We start from the raw sequence: 15,627 nt of genomic DNA on the forward strand, positions 1-15,627 counted from the left end.
GATACTTTTGGGTCCTGTAAAAAGAAGGAAAATAGTAAATGTTATCTGACAAAAAGCCATAGCTCATGTGTCCATTATCATGAAGTGGGGTAGGGGTGCAGAGTGGAACCTGAGGGCACTGAGTAGAAGGTAACTTCTGGACCTGGAAGAATGAGGAAAGGGATTGGAGGATGTACCTGTGCCTTGGGCAGAAGAAATGAGCAACAGGCTAGATATGCAACAGCAGGTAGGAACCAGCTGCATAAAGGCCAGTAGAGGTGGCTTTATACAATAGCCAACAGCTCCATAAGAGGACAGAGTGTTCACATAGCAGGCCTTGAGGTACCTTTGTGAAGAGCGGTGATTTTATCTTAGGAGTAATTAAGGAGTCTAAAAAGACATATGTCAGCCACATGTAGTTTTAGATGGCATTTGGAGGCTACCAAGGGCAGAGAAATGTGCTGGGTCACAAGTCAGGGGTTAGTGATCACTACGCAATGATGGGAGTCTAGGAGAGGGTGGGGATCAATCTGAGTATTTGTAGGTTTATGACAGTTCTGCCAAGTGACCATTCATGTGAGACCATTCAGACACATGGCAGATGAAGGTTCTGCATCTGCCAGAGAAACTAACCTTGGCCATGACAAGGAGTAGGTACCCAGAAAATGTCAAAAGTCACCTGAAAGGAATACTCCAAGGAGCCATTTACGTTCAGAGAATGATAATACAATATGGCCACTGGAGGGTGATAAAAACCAGAGAATGGCATATTGATTCCATTTACAGCCTCTGGGTGGCTCATGTAAATGAAGCCATCATACACAGGGGCATTTATCCAAACATGGCTTTGAGTGGCACTGGAGTTCTATTTTTCAGTAGCTCACTTAGACCCGTTGAGGCTTTGGGGTAACACCTGTCCTGTCTGAGATATTTGTACTGATTCGGGGCAACTGAGGAAGCAACTGTCATTTCACAGCAAGCTAGGAAGTGCCCTGTGTAAGGAACTACTCATCCTCCTGGTAGGACAAGAGAGAGTTGGAGACAGCATCAAGGGAGGCTTCCCGGCTTACCCTGTCATGCATTCCACAGCTCTGCATCATGTGTTCATCTTATTTAACTCTGTTCATCTCTCTGCATATTAAGGGGCATGCAGAAATTGCCAGACCCATTTGTCCATGACAGCACATGCCAGAGCCGCCTATCATCACTCCATAGGATCCTGCTGGCACCACAGCACCCAACAGTGGAACTTAGCAGAGGGCTTTCCTAAACAGACAGTACTTGGTTGGCTATGGGTACATTTCCCTTTTTCCCTCTTTATATATCTGGCCATGCTGGTGGCTCTGAAATGATTAGTGCCTTCTAAACCACTCCACAGAAATTGGGCCTCCTGGCCTACTCATTATTACTCTGGCCTCCCTCACAAACTCCTTTCTGCAAACATCCTTACTCTGCTGTTGCTGCTGGTGGTGGTGATGGGTTGACTCACAGCATCTATAACATTCTACAGTTGTCCATCTTTGGAGAATAGCTAGTAAAATGAAACCGTTAGTATTTGACAATAAAGAAAATAGGCCCAGAGACCTCTTACTAGAGGTCAAGGAGCTATCTTCTCCAGGTGGAGGAGAGGTATGTAACTCTTGAAGGGTCCAGGTGATTCAGAGCCACCTGAATCAGAGGTCTACACATAGGGACATGAGCTCCCTGCTTAGACTCCCAGGTAGCAGTTTAGAATCAGGTACCCAAGGTCCGGGACTGGTATGATGCCAAGTGGTCCTGATGTCTGTAGCACAGGATCATTCCATCATGTGACCAACTCCATCTATACCCACCTCCACTCTAGCCCTGTTCCTGTTGCTGTATGCACAACCCAACAAAGAGGAGGTACACCATGCAAGGGAGACATAGGAGGGAAAAGGCTAAAACCTAGAACTTCCAGAGCAGAGCACTCTATTTAGCATTTACACTGTCCAGAATTTATATACCCCCTTTAATTCATTTTAGCCCCCACACTGATAAAGTGAAGCAGACCTTTCCAAACCAAGCGGCAAATGAGGGGAAGTCATTTAACTGGTAGTCCAGATTTGGAAGAAAGAACCTTAGTCCAATGTACATCCCAACCCTGTACTTCAGTCTGGCCTGCTAAAGTTCTGCTAAAGACACCAGCCTTATATGCCCTACTTATAGCCCCATTCTGTGACTGAAAGACAATCTAGAGTGTAAATGCATCTTTGGGATCTCTGAGTCAGCGGGACCCACCCAGGCAGACAAGACTGTCCTGAGTATGCCAGTGTCTGTGTCCCACCCACAGAAGGAGCCATCTTCTGGTGCCCTGCTTAGAGCCTCCTGAGGACTGCAGTCAGAGTGTAGGGGAACCTGTCCCTGAAGACTGACCTATCCAGAGTCCACCAGTGTCCTGGTTCCACCTCCAACCATTGTAAGAGAAAAGCTTGGGCCTGCTTCCTGCCTGCCTTATGGGATGTGCTCAGAGCCTCATGAGGTCTGGGGCCTGAACATGCTTGGGGAACCCAACTAGGCGGACTGTCCTGTCCAGAGACTGGGGGTGTCCTGGTCCTCAGAACCTCCTGAGGACTAGGGACTGTGCAAGGGGAAACCCATCCCAATAGAACAGTACATCCAGATTCTGTCAGCTTCATTTTGCCACCTACAACCACTGGAAGAGGAGAACTATTGGATTATTGGACCTGATTACACCTACCAGAAGAGAACCTTGGTCCAGTACCTACCAAAAAAGAGAGAGACTCCACTGGTAGGAACTGGAAGAAGGGATGGGTAGAGAACAGTATAAGAACACAGAGACAAACAGAAAGACCACATAGCATACCCCCAGAGTCTAGTAACTCTACACCCAAGACAGATGAAGCAGAAGAGAACTATCCTAAAAATAACTTCATGAAGATGATAGAGAAGGTAAAAAAGGAAATAAGAAAATCATTTAAAGAAATTGAAGACAAGACAAAAATTGCAGAAAATAATTCAAATGGTGCAAATAGAAAAGCTGGGTAAATGATCAGGAACTACAGAAGCAAGTGTAACCAACAGAATACAAGAGATGGAAAGAGAATCTCAGGTGTTGAAGATAAACTAAGAGAAATACATTCATTGACCAAAGAAAATCTTAAGTCCAACAAATCACTAACACAAAATAGAGTGGACCACAAAAAAGTTCCCTGGCACATAATAATCAAAACACTACACATACAGAATAGAGAAAGAATATTAAGAGCAGCTATGGAAAAAGGCCACATAACATATAAAGGCAAACCTATCAGAATTACACCTTAATTCTCCATGAGAACTCTGAAGGCCAGGAGATCTTGAATATTCTCCCAACACTAAGAGACCATGGATGACAGCCCAGACTACTATACACAGGAAATCTTTCAATCACTAAAGATAGAGAAACTAAGATATTCCAAGACAAAACAATGTTTAACCAATACCTATCAACTAATCCAGCCTTATAGAAAACACTGGAAGGAAAGCTCCAACCCAAGGAAGTCAAATATGCCCACAAAAAAAATAGACAGAAGATAATCCCACTTTACCAACAGCTAAAAGAAAAATGGGGTAAATTCACATATAATATCAACAACAACAACAAATCCAAACCAAATAAGAATTAACGATCAACGGTCATTAATATCCCTCAATATTAATGGTCTTTACTCACATATAAAAAGACAAAGGCTAACAGAATGGATACAAAGAAAGAATCCATCCTTCTGCTGCATACAAGAAGCACATCTCAACTTCAAAGACAGACATTACCTTAGAGTTCAGGGTTGGGAAAAGATTTTTCCAATCAATGGATCCAAGAAACAAGTGGCTGTAGCAATACTAATATCTAACAAATTAGACTTTAAACTAAAGTCAATGAAGAGAGATAAAGAAGGTAATTTATTATTCATCACATCAACACAGGTGAAATCCATCAGGATGAAGTCTGAATTCTGAACATCTATGCCACAAACAAGTGGCAGGATACAACATTAACTCAAAAAAAAAAAAAAAAAAAAAAAAAAACCAGTAGCCCTACTATATACATATAAAGCAACTGAGAAGGAAATTAGAGAAACATCACCTTATGCAATAGCTAACAAAGAACATAAAATATCTTGGGATAATGCTAACCAAACAAGTGAAAGACTTATATAATAAGAACTTTGAGGCTTTAAAGAAGGAAAAGAAAGAAGATACAAGAAAATGAAAAGATCTCCCATGTTCTTGGATAGATAGGATCAACATAGTAAAAAAAATGGCAATCTTGCCAAAGAAAATCTCTGATTCACTTAAATCTCCATGAAAATCCCAGCACAATTCTTCACATACCTTGAAAAAAACAACATTCAACTTTATATGGAACAACAAAAGACCCACGATAGCCAAAACTACCCTTCACAATAAAGGAACTTCAGGAGGCATCACCATCCCAGACTTCAACACCTATTATAGAGCTGTAGTCCTGAAAAACAGCTTGGTATTCATGCAAAAATAGACAAGAAAACCAGTGGAATTAAATTTCAAATCTTGATATTATGCCACACACCTATCTAAAACTACACAATGGAATAAAGAAAGCATCTTGAACAAATGGCACTGGCATAACTGGTTGTGGATTTGTAGAAGACAGCAGATAGATTCACATCTACCACCATGAACAAAACATAAGTCCAAGTGGATCAAAGATCTCAACATAAATAAAGCCACACTAAACCTCTTAGAAGAGAATGTGGGAGGTATCCTTGAAATAGCACCACTAACACAGACACTGAGATAAAAAAAAATTAATAAATGGGACCTCCAGAAATTGAAAAGCTTCTGTAAGGCAAAGGACACATTCAAAAGACAAATTGGCTGCACACAGAATGGGAAAAGATATTCACCAACCACACATTTGGCAGAGGGCTGACTTGTACACACCACAATTTCTATACTTAATGCATACACACACACACACACACACACACACACATATGTGCATACATACATATATATATATGTTTCCTTTAAAAGTTTGTGTATTTATTTTCAGAAGAGGAGGACCCGACACCAATGAAGACAAGTAGCCCAGTTTATTGAGCCTGTCAGAATACCTCTGTTGCAGTTTCTTCAAAATTCTGTACCCAGAACAACTTCAAAGTGGCTAGCTGAGATAGATGGACCAGCCTCATGCACTACTCGAGTCAAGACTTCAGTAAAGCCCTACCCTTTTCTATTGAAAAGATAATAGAGGTAGCTCTTCCAGAACTTGACTATTCTCTCACGGTTCTCAGGATCTCCTAGAGATGCTGTCAACCCCAGACATCAGGAAGTACTTTTAAGAACATGATGTTACATCCCCAAGAGGTAGAATGGGTGGTTTAGGATCATTCAATGGATCATGGATGTTTGTCACCATTTAGTGAGGTTGGTTACACATTGTTTTTGGTCATAGTCGGGGGGAAAGTAAGCAAAGAAGGTTAGATTCAAGGATTTCTTTCTGCAGTGAAAACGGGGCGGGGGATACAAGAATGATAGGATAAAAGGGTAGATTATTACTACTAAAAAAGTAACTACTAGTCTTAAATATTTTACATTCATAAGGATTTTTATATATTGATAATGTAGTGTTATTTTTGTGATACTGTTTTACATTTCTAGTCTTGTGTAAAGTATTGTACCTATGCAGTTCATTTAACAAGGTAATGTAAGGCCTGCCCTCCTGTCCCCAACCATGTGTCCTACTGGGCCCACTGCTCCATTGCTCTGGTTGAGCATTGGGTCACAGTGCATGTCCAACAGTGACTCCAACTCCATGGAACTGCATGGGTCTACTCTGAGCACACTGGAACTGCCTATCCACTTGAGATCACCCTGAGTCCCCGCCTCCCTGAACTTTGATCCACATATCCAGGCCTATGCTGTAGGTGAGTATGGGACCAGTTCAGGCCACCCCCCAAAAAGACACTCTTCCCTGGGAACTCCTTGGGTTAGCCCAGAATCTCACTCCCCCCTATATCATGGCCCTGGATAGTACAGTCCTAGTACTCTGATCCACAAACCACACCACCCAGAGCCTGTCCTCTCCAACCCTGTGTCTTACTGGGCCTGCTGCTCTGTCTGATCTTTGATCCCCATCATCAGGCTTCTGCTGAAGGTGAGTCTGGGACCAATTCAGGTTGAATCCCTACCATACCCTTCCCTGGGAATTCCCTAGGTTAGCCTCGATTCTGGCTTCCCCCCTGTATCCTGACCCTGGATAGTACCCAATGGAAGAAGTCATGGGAAGATGGCAGTGCAAGAAAACACCTAACAATAGAAAGACAAGTATACCACCAGAATCTAGGGAATCTACACCAACTAAATCTGAACACACCAAAGCACATGAGGCAGAAAAGAATGACTTAAAAAATAACTTTATAAAATGGTAGAGGCCCTCAAAGGTGATATGAGAAAATCCCACAAAGAAATGTAAAGAAACAAAAACAAAAAATTGGAAGAAATAGATGAAAAGACCAACAAAAAAAAAAAAAAACCCACAAGAAATGAGAAAATCACTTAAAGAAAGTAAGGACAGCCAAGAAAAAGCAATCAAACAGATGAAGGGAAACAATTCAAACAGTTCAAGACTTGAAAACTGAAATACAGACAATAAAGAAAACACAAACTGAGGGATGCTGGAAATAGAAAAACTGATAGATGATCATGAATTACAAATGCAAGAATAACCAAGAAAATACAAGTGATTGAAGAGAGAATCTTGAGCGCTAATGATAAACTATGGAAAATAGATTCATAGACCAAAGAAAATTTAAAATCCAACAAATCCTTAACACAAAACATCCAGGAAATGTGGGACACCATGAAAAGGTCAAACCTAAGAAAAATAGGCATAGAGGAAGGTGAGGAAGCCCATCTCAAAGGTGCAGAAAACATATTCAACAAAATCATTGAAAAAACAATTCCCAATCTGAAGAAGGACATGCCCATGAAAGTACAAGAAAGATACTGAACACCAAATAGACTGGGCCAAGGAAAAAAGACTCCTTGACACATAATAATCAAAACATCTAAAATAAAGAATATAGAAAGAATATTAAGAGCAGAGAAGGAAAAAGACCAGGTAATATATAAAGGCAGACATATCAAAATTACACCTTAATTCTCGATGGAAACTCTCAAGGGCAGAAGACCCTGGATAGATATTCTACAAGAACTAAGAGTCCATGGATGCCAGCCCAGGCTACTATACCAGGCAAAACTCTCAATCACTATAGATGGAGAAAACAAGATATTTAATGACAAAGTCAGATTTTCTCAATACATACCCACAAATCCAGCCATACAGAAAATTCTGGAAGGAAATCTCCGACCCAAGAAAATTAACTACATTTACAAAGACATAAGCAATAAATAATCACATTTCACCAGAACCCAAGCATAAAGCAGGGCAAATATATTTACAATAACACTGCCAACAAATCTAAAACGAGTAAGAATCAACAATCAATGGCCCTTACTTTCTCTCAACATTAATGGTCTTAACTTGCCTATAAAAAGACACAGACAAACAGAATGGATACAAAGACAGAATCCATCCTTTTGCTGCATACAAGAAACACGTCTAGGCTTCAAAGACAGATATTACCTCAGGATAGAGGGTTGGGAAAAGATTTTCCAATCAAATGGACCCAAGAAGCAAGTAAGTGTAGCTATCCTAATATCTAAAAGTTAGACTTCAAACCAAAATCAATCAAAAGAGATGAAGAGGGTCATTTCCTATTCATCACAGGAGAAATCTATCAGCACAAAGTCTCAATTCTGAATATCTATGCCTTAAATACTAATTCACCTATATTGCTTAAAAAAAAATGCTACTAAATCTCAAAGCTCATATAAAACCTCACGTACTCATAGTGGGAGACTTCAACACCACACTCTCACCACAAGACAGGACTACCAGACAGAAACTTAACACAAACGCAGAAGAACTAATGAAAGTTATGTTACATTGGGTTTAACAGATATTTATAAAACATTCCAACCAAACACAAAAGAATAGACCTTCTTCTCTGCTCTACATGGAACCTTCTCTAAAACTGACCACATACTCGGCAACATAACAAACCTCAAAAGATATAAAATATTGGAATAGTCCCCTGTAATTTATCAGGCCACCATGTTTTAAAGTTGGAATTCAACAACACTAATTGCAGAAACCTGACAAACTAATGGGAACTGAAAATATGCAATTACACCATTCCTTGGTCAAGGAAGTAAAAAAAGAAATTAAGGACTTCCTAGAATTCAACAAGAATGAAGACACAACATATGCATCTCATGGGACACTTGGAAAGAAGTGCTACAAGGGAAGTTCATTGCGCATATGAAGAAAACAGAGGATAGTCACATTAGAGAATTAACAGCACAACTGAAAGCCTTAATACAAAAAGATAGTTTAAATTTTAAAAAACAGCTGGAGTATACAATGGAATGAGGAGAGCATGTTCAACAAATAGTGCTGGCACAACTGGATGCTGGTGTGTAGAAGACTGCAGATAGACCCATGTCTATTGCCATGCACAAAACTCAAGTCCAAATGGATCAAAGACCTCAACATAAATCCAGCCACACTGAATCTCTTAGAAGAGAAAGTGGGAGGTACCCTTGAACAAATTGGTACAGGAGACCACTTCCTGAAAATAACACTACTAGCACAGCAGACACTGAGATTGACAATTAATAAATGGGACCTCTTCACACTGAGAATCAAAGGCTTTGTCTGTGAGGCAAAGGACACAGTTGACAAGACCAAACAGCAGCCTACAGACTGGGAAAAGATCTTCACCCACCCTATATCTGACAGAGGGCTGATCTCCAAATTCTAAAAAGAACTCAAGAAACTAGTCAAAAAAAACAAAACAAAAAAAAAAAAAACAAACAAACAAAAAAAAAAACATCAAATAACCCCATTAAAAAGTGGGGTAGAGAACTGAATAGAGGAACCCAAAATGGCTGAACGTCACTTAAGAAAGTGCTCAACATTCTTATCAATCAGGGAAATGCAAATGAAAACAACTCTGATATACCATCTTATTCCTGCCAGAATGGCTAAAATTAGAAACACCAATGACAACTTATGCTGGAGAGTATTTCGAGAAAGGGGAAACTCTTCCACTGCTGGTGGGAGTGCAAACTTCTACAGCCATTTTGGAGATCAGTATGGCGGTTCCTCAGGAATATAGGAATCAGAGTACCAGAGGACCTGGCAATTCTGCTCTTAGGCATATACCCAAATTACATACATTCATGCAACAATGATATCTGTTCAACTGTGTTTATAGCAGATTTATTTGTAATAGCAAGAACCTGGAAACATCCATGATGACCCTCAATTGAATAATGGATTAAGAAGATGTGGCATATTTACACAATGGAATACTACTCAGCTGGGGGAAAATAATGGAATCTTGAAATTCGCAGGCCATTGGATGGAACTAGAAGAACCTATCCTAAATGTGGTAACCCAGTCACAAAAAGAGGAACATGGTATGTACTCACTCATATATGGATTTTAGACTTAGAACAGAATATCACCAACCTGTAATTCACACCATCAGAGAAACTAGGATACAAGGAGGAACCTAAGAGTTCCATAGAAGGTCCCTCACAAAAGGGGAAAGGAACAAGATCTCCTAAGCATACTAGGAGTGTGTGGGGGGGGACAGTGACTGGAGAGCGAGCTAGGAGAAAGAGAAGGGTGGAGAGGAGAATATGTGGGACTAGGAAGACTGAGTCAGGGGAGGAAAATTCGAGAGAAAAAAGATAGATACCATAATAGAGGGAGCCATTATAGGTTTGAAGAGAAAATTGACTCCAGAGACCTGCAAGGATGACCCCAACTAACAACCTAACTGCACTCCCCTGATGATGAAATTGATAATTAACTTACATGCCATCATAGAGCCCTCATCTCCTAGCTGATGGAAACAGAAGCAGACACCCACATCAAAACACTGAGACAAACTCCTGGAATCCAGTTGCAGAGAGGGAGGAGTGATACGTAAATGGGGGCAAGACCAGGCAGAAACCTCACAGAGACAGCTGACCTGAACAAGTGGGAGGTAATGGGCCCCCAGACTGATAGCTGGAAAACCACATTGGACTGACTCAGACCACCTGAATATGGGTCTCAGTTTTAAGGCCTGGGCAGTCTAAGCGATCTCTGCTAGTGGATCTAGGATGTAATCCCTGGTGCATGAAAGGACTTTGGGAGCACAGTCCCCATGGAGGGACATTCCCTTAACCTAGAGGCAGGAGAGAGGGCCTGGTCTCTACTCCAAATGACTTGACAGATTTTGTTGATCTCCCCTGGAAGGCATCACCCTTTCTGTGGAGTAAGGAGGAATGGAATGGGAGGGGTGTCAGGGGGCATGGGATGGAGGGAGGGAGCGGGAATTTGGAGTGATATGTAAATTAAGAAAAAATAATAATTTTAAAAGTTCAAAAAACAATGTAATGTAAATTTCTAGTCCTTGAAAGCTATTATTACAAACTATTTAGGATAATTAAGAAATACAGGTTAGTAGTTAGTCATCTATCAATCAAATTTGTGGCCATGTTAAGTGTGTCTTCAGGGCCAAAACCTCATATATTTTATATAGACAGATGGTCTTGAAACACATCAAACACTTCAAAATATGACATTTAAGATGTTTTTCCAACACAAGGCATTTTATGACAATGAGACAGTACTTTCCTGGAAGCACTAATTTACTTCAAAATTATCAAAATATTATCAAAAATACTCAAAATTATCAGAAAAGGATAATGGACATTAAAAAAATCTCCATAAAAATTTTGCTTTATTTGTGGCTAAAGTTAGTCACTGGGCAAGAAACTACCCTTGCTATTACTGCTAACAATATGCTGGTCAAATGAGACCAGCAAAGACACAAAAGGAAGCAATTACTGACAAGTCAAGACAGGGTAAGAGAGTCCTTCAAAATTCCTGTTTCATAGAAAAGACTGCCAGATAATCTAGGCCTGTAGAAAAATGGATACTCAAATACTGCAGAGGAACCTTGGGTGATTGTCCAGGAATTCAGTTGTTTTAGTCATTTCTGTAGTTTTGGAATTTGTTTGCTCTGTACTTCCTTTAATTCAGGTAATACATCTTTCTCACATCTCTCATGGTGCTGATATTAGATAGTTATAGTTATAGTTTTCCATAGTTTTAAAAGAAAGTAAATCAAGCAAAAAAACTTTAGACTCACCAGGTTAGATAATGAAGTAGTTTTTCGGAATATGCCAAATAAAATGTCTGTTAATTGTTCTTATTGTATATAGTTTTACTGTACTAGAGTTAAAACCTTTACTTTTTATGTCAATAAAAGGGAGAACATTGTGAAATATTTTTACACTGTATGAAGATTTTTGCTGTGATTGGTATAATAAATATCTGAGTGTCCAATAACTAGGCAGGAGGCACAGGTGGGACTTATGGGTAGAGACAGAAAGAAGAGGAAGAATCAAGGCATTTGGAGACACCAGGAGACACAGAACAAGCAAGATGTCTAGGAGAAGAGGTAACAACCACAAGCTACATTATAAGAGCTAGTCAGTAACAAGTCTAAGCTATAGGCTGAGGTTTCATAATTAATAAGAGGTATGCATGTCATTATTTGGGAGCTGGTAGGACAGAGAAAGACTTGTTACAAGTGACCAGCCCTTTTACCTTTCTATTTGTGTGCTTGCTTCTATAACATTTTTATTAGTGTATATTCTCTGTACAAAGCAATGGTATTCTCTGTACAGAGCAATAGGCTTCATGTTTTAATTTCTGTTCAACTATATCATGTCTTTGAGAATATTTACCATTTCCCTTTCCTTCTCCTACCCTAATCATTCTAGTCCCTTTCCTTTTCCCAAGTAGCTCTACTTCTACTTCTACTTGCATGTTATGTGGGTGCCCCATGTGTGCACACACATACATACACATGTGATCAGGGTCCTAGATGAGCAGTCTAGCTTACTTTTTATGTTATTTTATTTTATTTTTGTTGGTGTTCTTTCAAGTTTTTCATGTGTTTGCTTTTTTCAGGAAAATGGATGTAATTGATGGACATTCATTCAAATTCTCTCATGGTAACTACCAAGACTGTAGCTGCAAGCTAAGAGCTGCTACCAGGTCACTAAGTCAGAGAAAACAGCATTACTATGGGAGAATTAAAGGCAGTTCTTACCTGTGACCCCAGTCCTCCAGGGGTTCCTGGTGGACCCACTTCACCTTTCTTCCCCTGAGTACAGAAGAGAAGTCAGAGTTAATAATGAAACATCATTATTATCTCAAGTGTATCTCAAGAAAAGACTGTCTCAATGACTCAAGCTTCCTGCTTAACAGCTTGCATTCCCAGAAGCACCCAACAGAGGTTCAGTGTGGGATCAACAAAGGGGCACTTGCTTAGGGGTCCAGGAGGTCAGCTGGTTCCTAGCACTGTAAGTCACATTAAACATAACACATAATCCCAAATTTCCAAGGCAGAACAAACAAGAGTAATTTTTTGTGAATATTGTTTGTTGTTGATATATATATATATATATATATATATATATATATATGTTTAAAAATATTTTTAGAAGATATATTCTTATAACATTCTCCCCTCCCCGAAATCCTCCCAGATCCTCTTTAGCTTCCTGTCCACTCAACTCTCTGACTTCACAGTCTCTGAGTCCTTTTCTCCAAAGAAATTGTCCAAACAAGTATGAATCTCTCTGCTCCTCTCTTCTCTCTTCCTCCTCTCCCCACCTTCCATTTTTCAGAACTACTGCATGGTACCTACTGTCTTCATGAGCCTTGCTTTCTAATGGTAACTTACCTGAGCTACAGCCTATAGAAGGAAGATATGCTGAGTGCCTCTACCCTCACCTTGTACACATAGTTTATACCTCTCTACTCATACAGACATTCCCCTATAAGCAGGCCACCGAGTCTGTTTGCAGCCCTCTGTGATGAGAATCTGTGCAGTGGATGAACTGCATCTTTGATGAGATCATGGGGGCAACCACACTCCTTACACCCCAGAGTCCATCATCAAACCAGCTGGGAAGTGTATTCCAAGTTTAATGGTCTGAGTGACAGAAATGGTCTCTTTTGCATCACTCCCCTGTTCCTGAGATGTTGCCGGATTAAATAAAGGGACTAGTTAGAAAGGAAAAAGCCCACATTTCTCAAGAAAGGTTTGTAGTGAGATAGTCCTTCTGTGGCACTGACCACGCCCATTGTGGGGTGGAGCCATGGTCAGTGGTCAGTGCCACAGAAGGACTATCTCACTACAATGGTTTTGCAGGAAACTGTCTAGTTTTCCTACCTGTGTGTTCCAATATTACCTGTTCATCAAGACCCTCTACAGATATTCAGAGGTTCCGCCTACAAAGTCTGGAACACAAAGCCTGCTTGTTATACAGCTGGGAAGGCAAAGGGCTGGGTTCCGTCCGATTCTCCATGGTCAAGCCTTAAGACAGCTCTCTAAAATGTCACTGCGCATGTCTGAGTAGGTGAAAAGGACTACAGAATGTTATCTCTGATTCAATGACTCTGGTTCTCTCTCTCTGTCCTGGCTCCCTAGCAACTCCTGTTTGTCCCCAGTGATTCTGAAGCCCATCTTGTACACATACCAGTCTTTGTCTCTCCCTGGACTCAGGCCCAGTATTTTCTCATTGTTTCTTGTCCTTTTCTGTCCCTTAATCCCTCTTCCATTCCCTTTCCTTTTTCCTATTTCCCCTCCCTCTTTTCCATACTTCCTGTCATCCTTTCTTCTATCAGTTCCTTCTTCCTTCTTCTTTCTCCCATATCACATGAGCTCTTAGGACTCAGGCAGACTCCCCTGGGGTGGGATGCTGAGGTAATTGGAAGGAGAAGAAGCCTTCTTTAGTAACAAACAGAGGACAAAGAAAGAAGAGATGCATTCTCAGAAAGCACATGAGAATGGGATGTCCTCACATACTGTGTGAAATTGAAGTACATGAATGTGGAGGAGGCAAAGGAAGTCAGCACAGAGGCCCAAAGGGTACTGTACCAAGACGAGTCCAGGCCTGAAAACATTCCCATCTGGTTTACTATGTAGGCTCTGGAGCACACAAGTGATCAAGTGGGACTTGGCAGCAGAATAAGCTTGGGCAAGCCACACCTGCATGCTCGGCATACTCCATGCCAGCCAAGCATCAGCACACCCATGGACTAAAGCAGTACCCCTAAATAGATACTTCCCTTCACACATTTTCCCTTCTAAGAAGCCAGGGTTATATTTATAAAAGAACCATTACATGCCTTCTTCCCCAACACCACAGTGATTCTTATCTCAGACCAAAATTTCAACATCCCCCTCCAGCCTGCCCTTCATGAACCCATTCCTGCACCCTTTTCTCCCTTCTTTCTACCCTCCCTCATCTCCAAACATGGCTTCCTGCCTCTGTCTTGAACATGCCAAATTGCCACAAACCCAAGGCCTTTCTCTCACTGCTATCTCCTGCTGGGGTGCTGCCTCTACATAGCTACATAGACCCATGTGGTCTCTGCTCAATGGCCCTCACCTGAATGTCTCCTTGGAAACCTCATGTAAACAGCACTCTTTGCCTGCTATGCCCCTTCACTCTGCTGAACCTCCCTCAGGGGGTTTTACAACCAATATGCCATTAATGTCTGTGTTTATTTACTGGCTCTCTGTTCAACTGGGACACACATCATTTGGAAGCGGGTGATGGCTCTAGCTTTATTTAATACTCCTCCTCAATGTCATATGGTGGGTGCTCAGTACACACTTGTGGGCTGGAAAAATAAGCTACCCTCAAGGAAGATGTTAGCAATGGGAAAAGCTGTGTGAGTCAGAAGTATATGATATTAGAAAAATGGAAGAGTCTATGTGGTAATGTATGGTCTTTTAGAATGTGATTGCCTGGTCAAAGTCCCTTGATCCAGCCCTGGCCCTAGAGCACGTGGACAGCAGAGTTCATGGGATCAATCTCAAAATGACTTCCTGGACACTTGTCAGGTAATGTTCAAAATGTGGTCACAGATGCCTTCAGAAGCAAGCCACACCTTAGGTGCACCTGGTTTCACCATGCAACTGACCCTATTCTGGTGACAGCTTACATTAAGAGGCTGATCATAAAGACAGCCAATTTCATAACCTGCTCCTGCACCTCAGGGAATAGCACACAGACATCTTACATGTTCTGCCTGGGCTAAAGCCCTTCCTCATTCCTCAGGTTGTTACACAGAAAGTTGCTGGCTATTTACAAGATGAATTCAGGGCCAACACAGGGTCACATCCCTCTGTTGACAGGAATGAAACACTAATGGGTCCTGGGAGTAAAGGAGAAGAAGGAAAGATGTGAAAACCTGACTGTTGACTGAAAATAACTCAGATGCCTGCCTGCCTTTTCAGGGTAGGGAAGCAAGAGTGTGAGCATTCCTTCACAGACAAGAAATGGTGGGATCTCTGCTTCCTCATATCTTATGTTATTTGAAGGATGACATGCCCTCAGATGAAATGATGATGAGCTATGTAACAGCCATGAGTTCAGGAAGTGAAATACAACACTGTGAATGGGAAATGTCCCACATAGGCTCAGATATTTGAA

At 41.0% G+C, this 15,627-nt stretch overlaps 1 protein-coding gene across 1 annotated transcript in view; it reads right to left on the reverse strand.

Annotated features, from left to right (window-relative positions):
- Col22a1 (collagen type XXII alpha 1 chain) overlaps window positions 1-15,627 on the reverse strand; it is a 245,476-nt gene that overhangs the window by 140,634 nt on the left and 89,215 nt on the right. The window contains exon 22 of the mRNA XM_051178562.1: window positions 12,228-12,281. Coding sequence (XP_051034519.1) covers window positions 12,228-12,281 — 54 coding nt within the window. The remainder of the gene's footprint in view (window positions 1-12,227; window positions 12,282-15,627) is intronic.

Source organism: Phodopus roborovskii, unplaced genomic scaffold (assembly GCF_943737965.1).
Source record: "Phodopus roborovskii unplaced genomic scaffold, PHOROB, whole genome shotgun sequence".
NCBI lineage: Eukaryota > Metazoa > Chordata > Mammalia > Rodentia > Cricetidae > Phodopus > Phodopus roborovskii.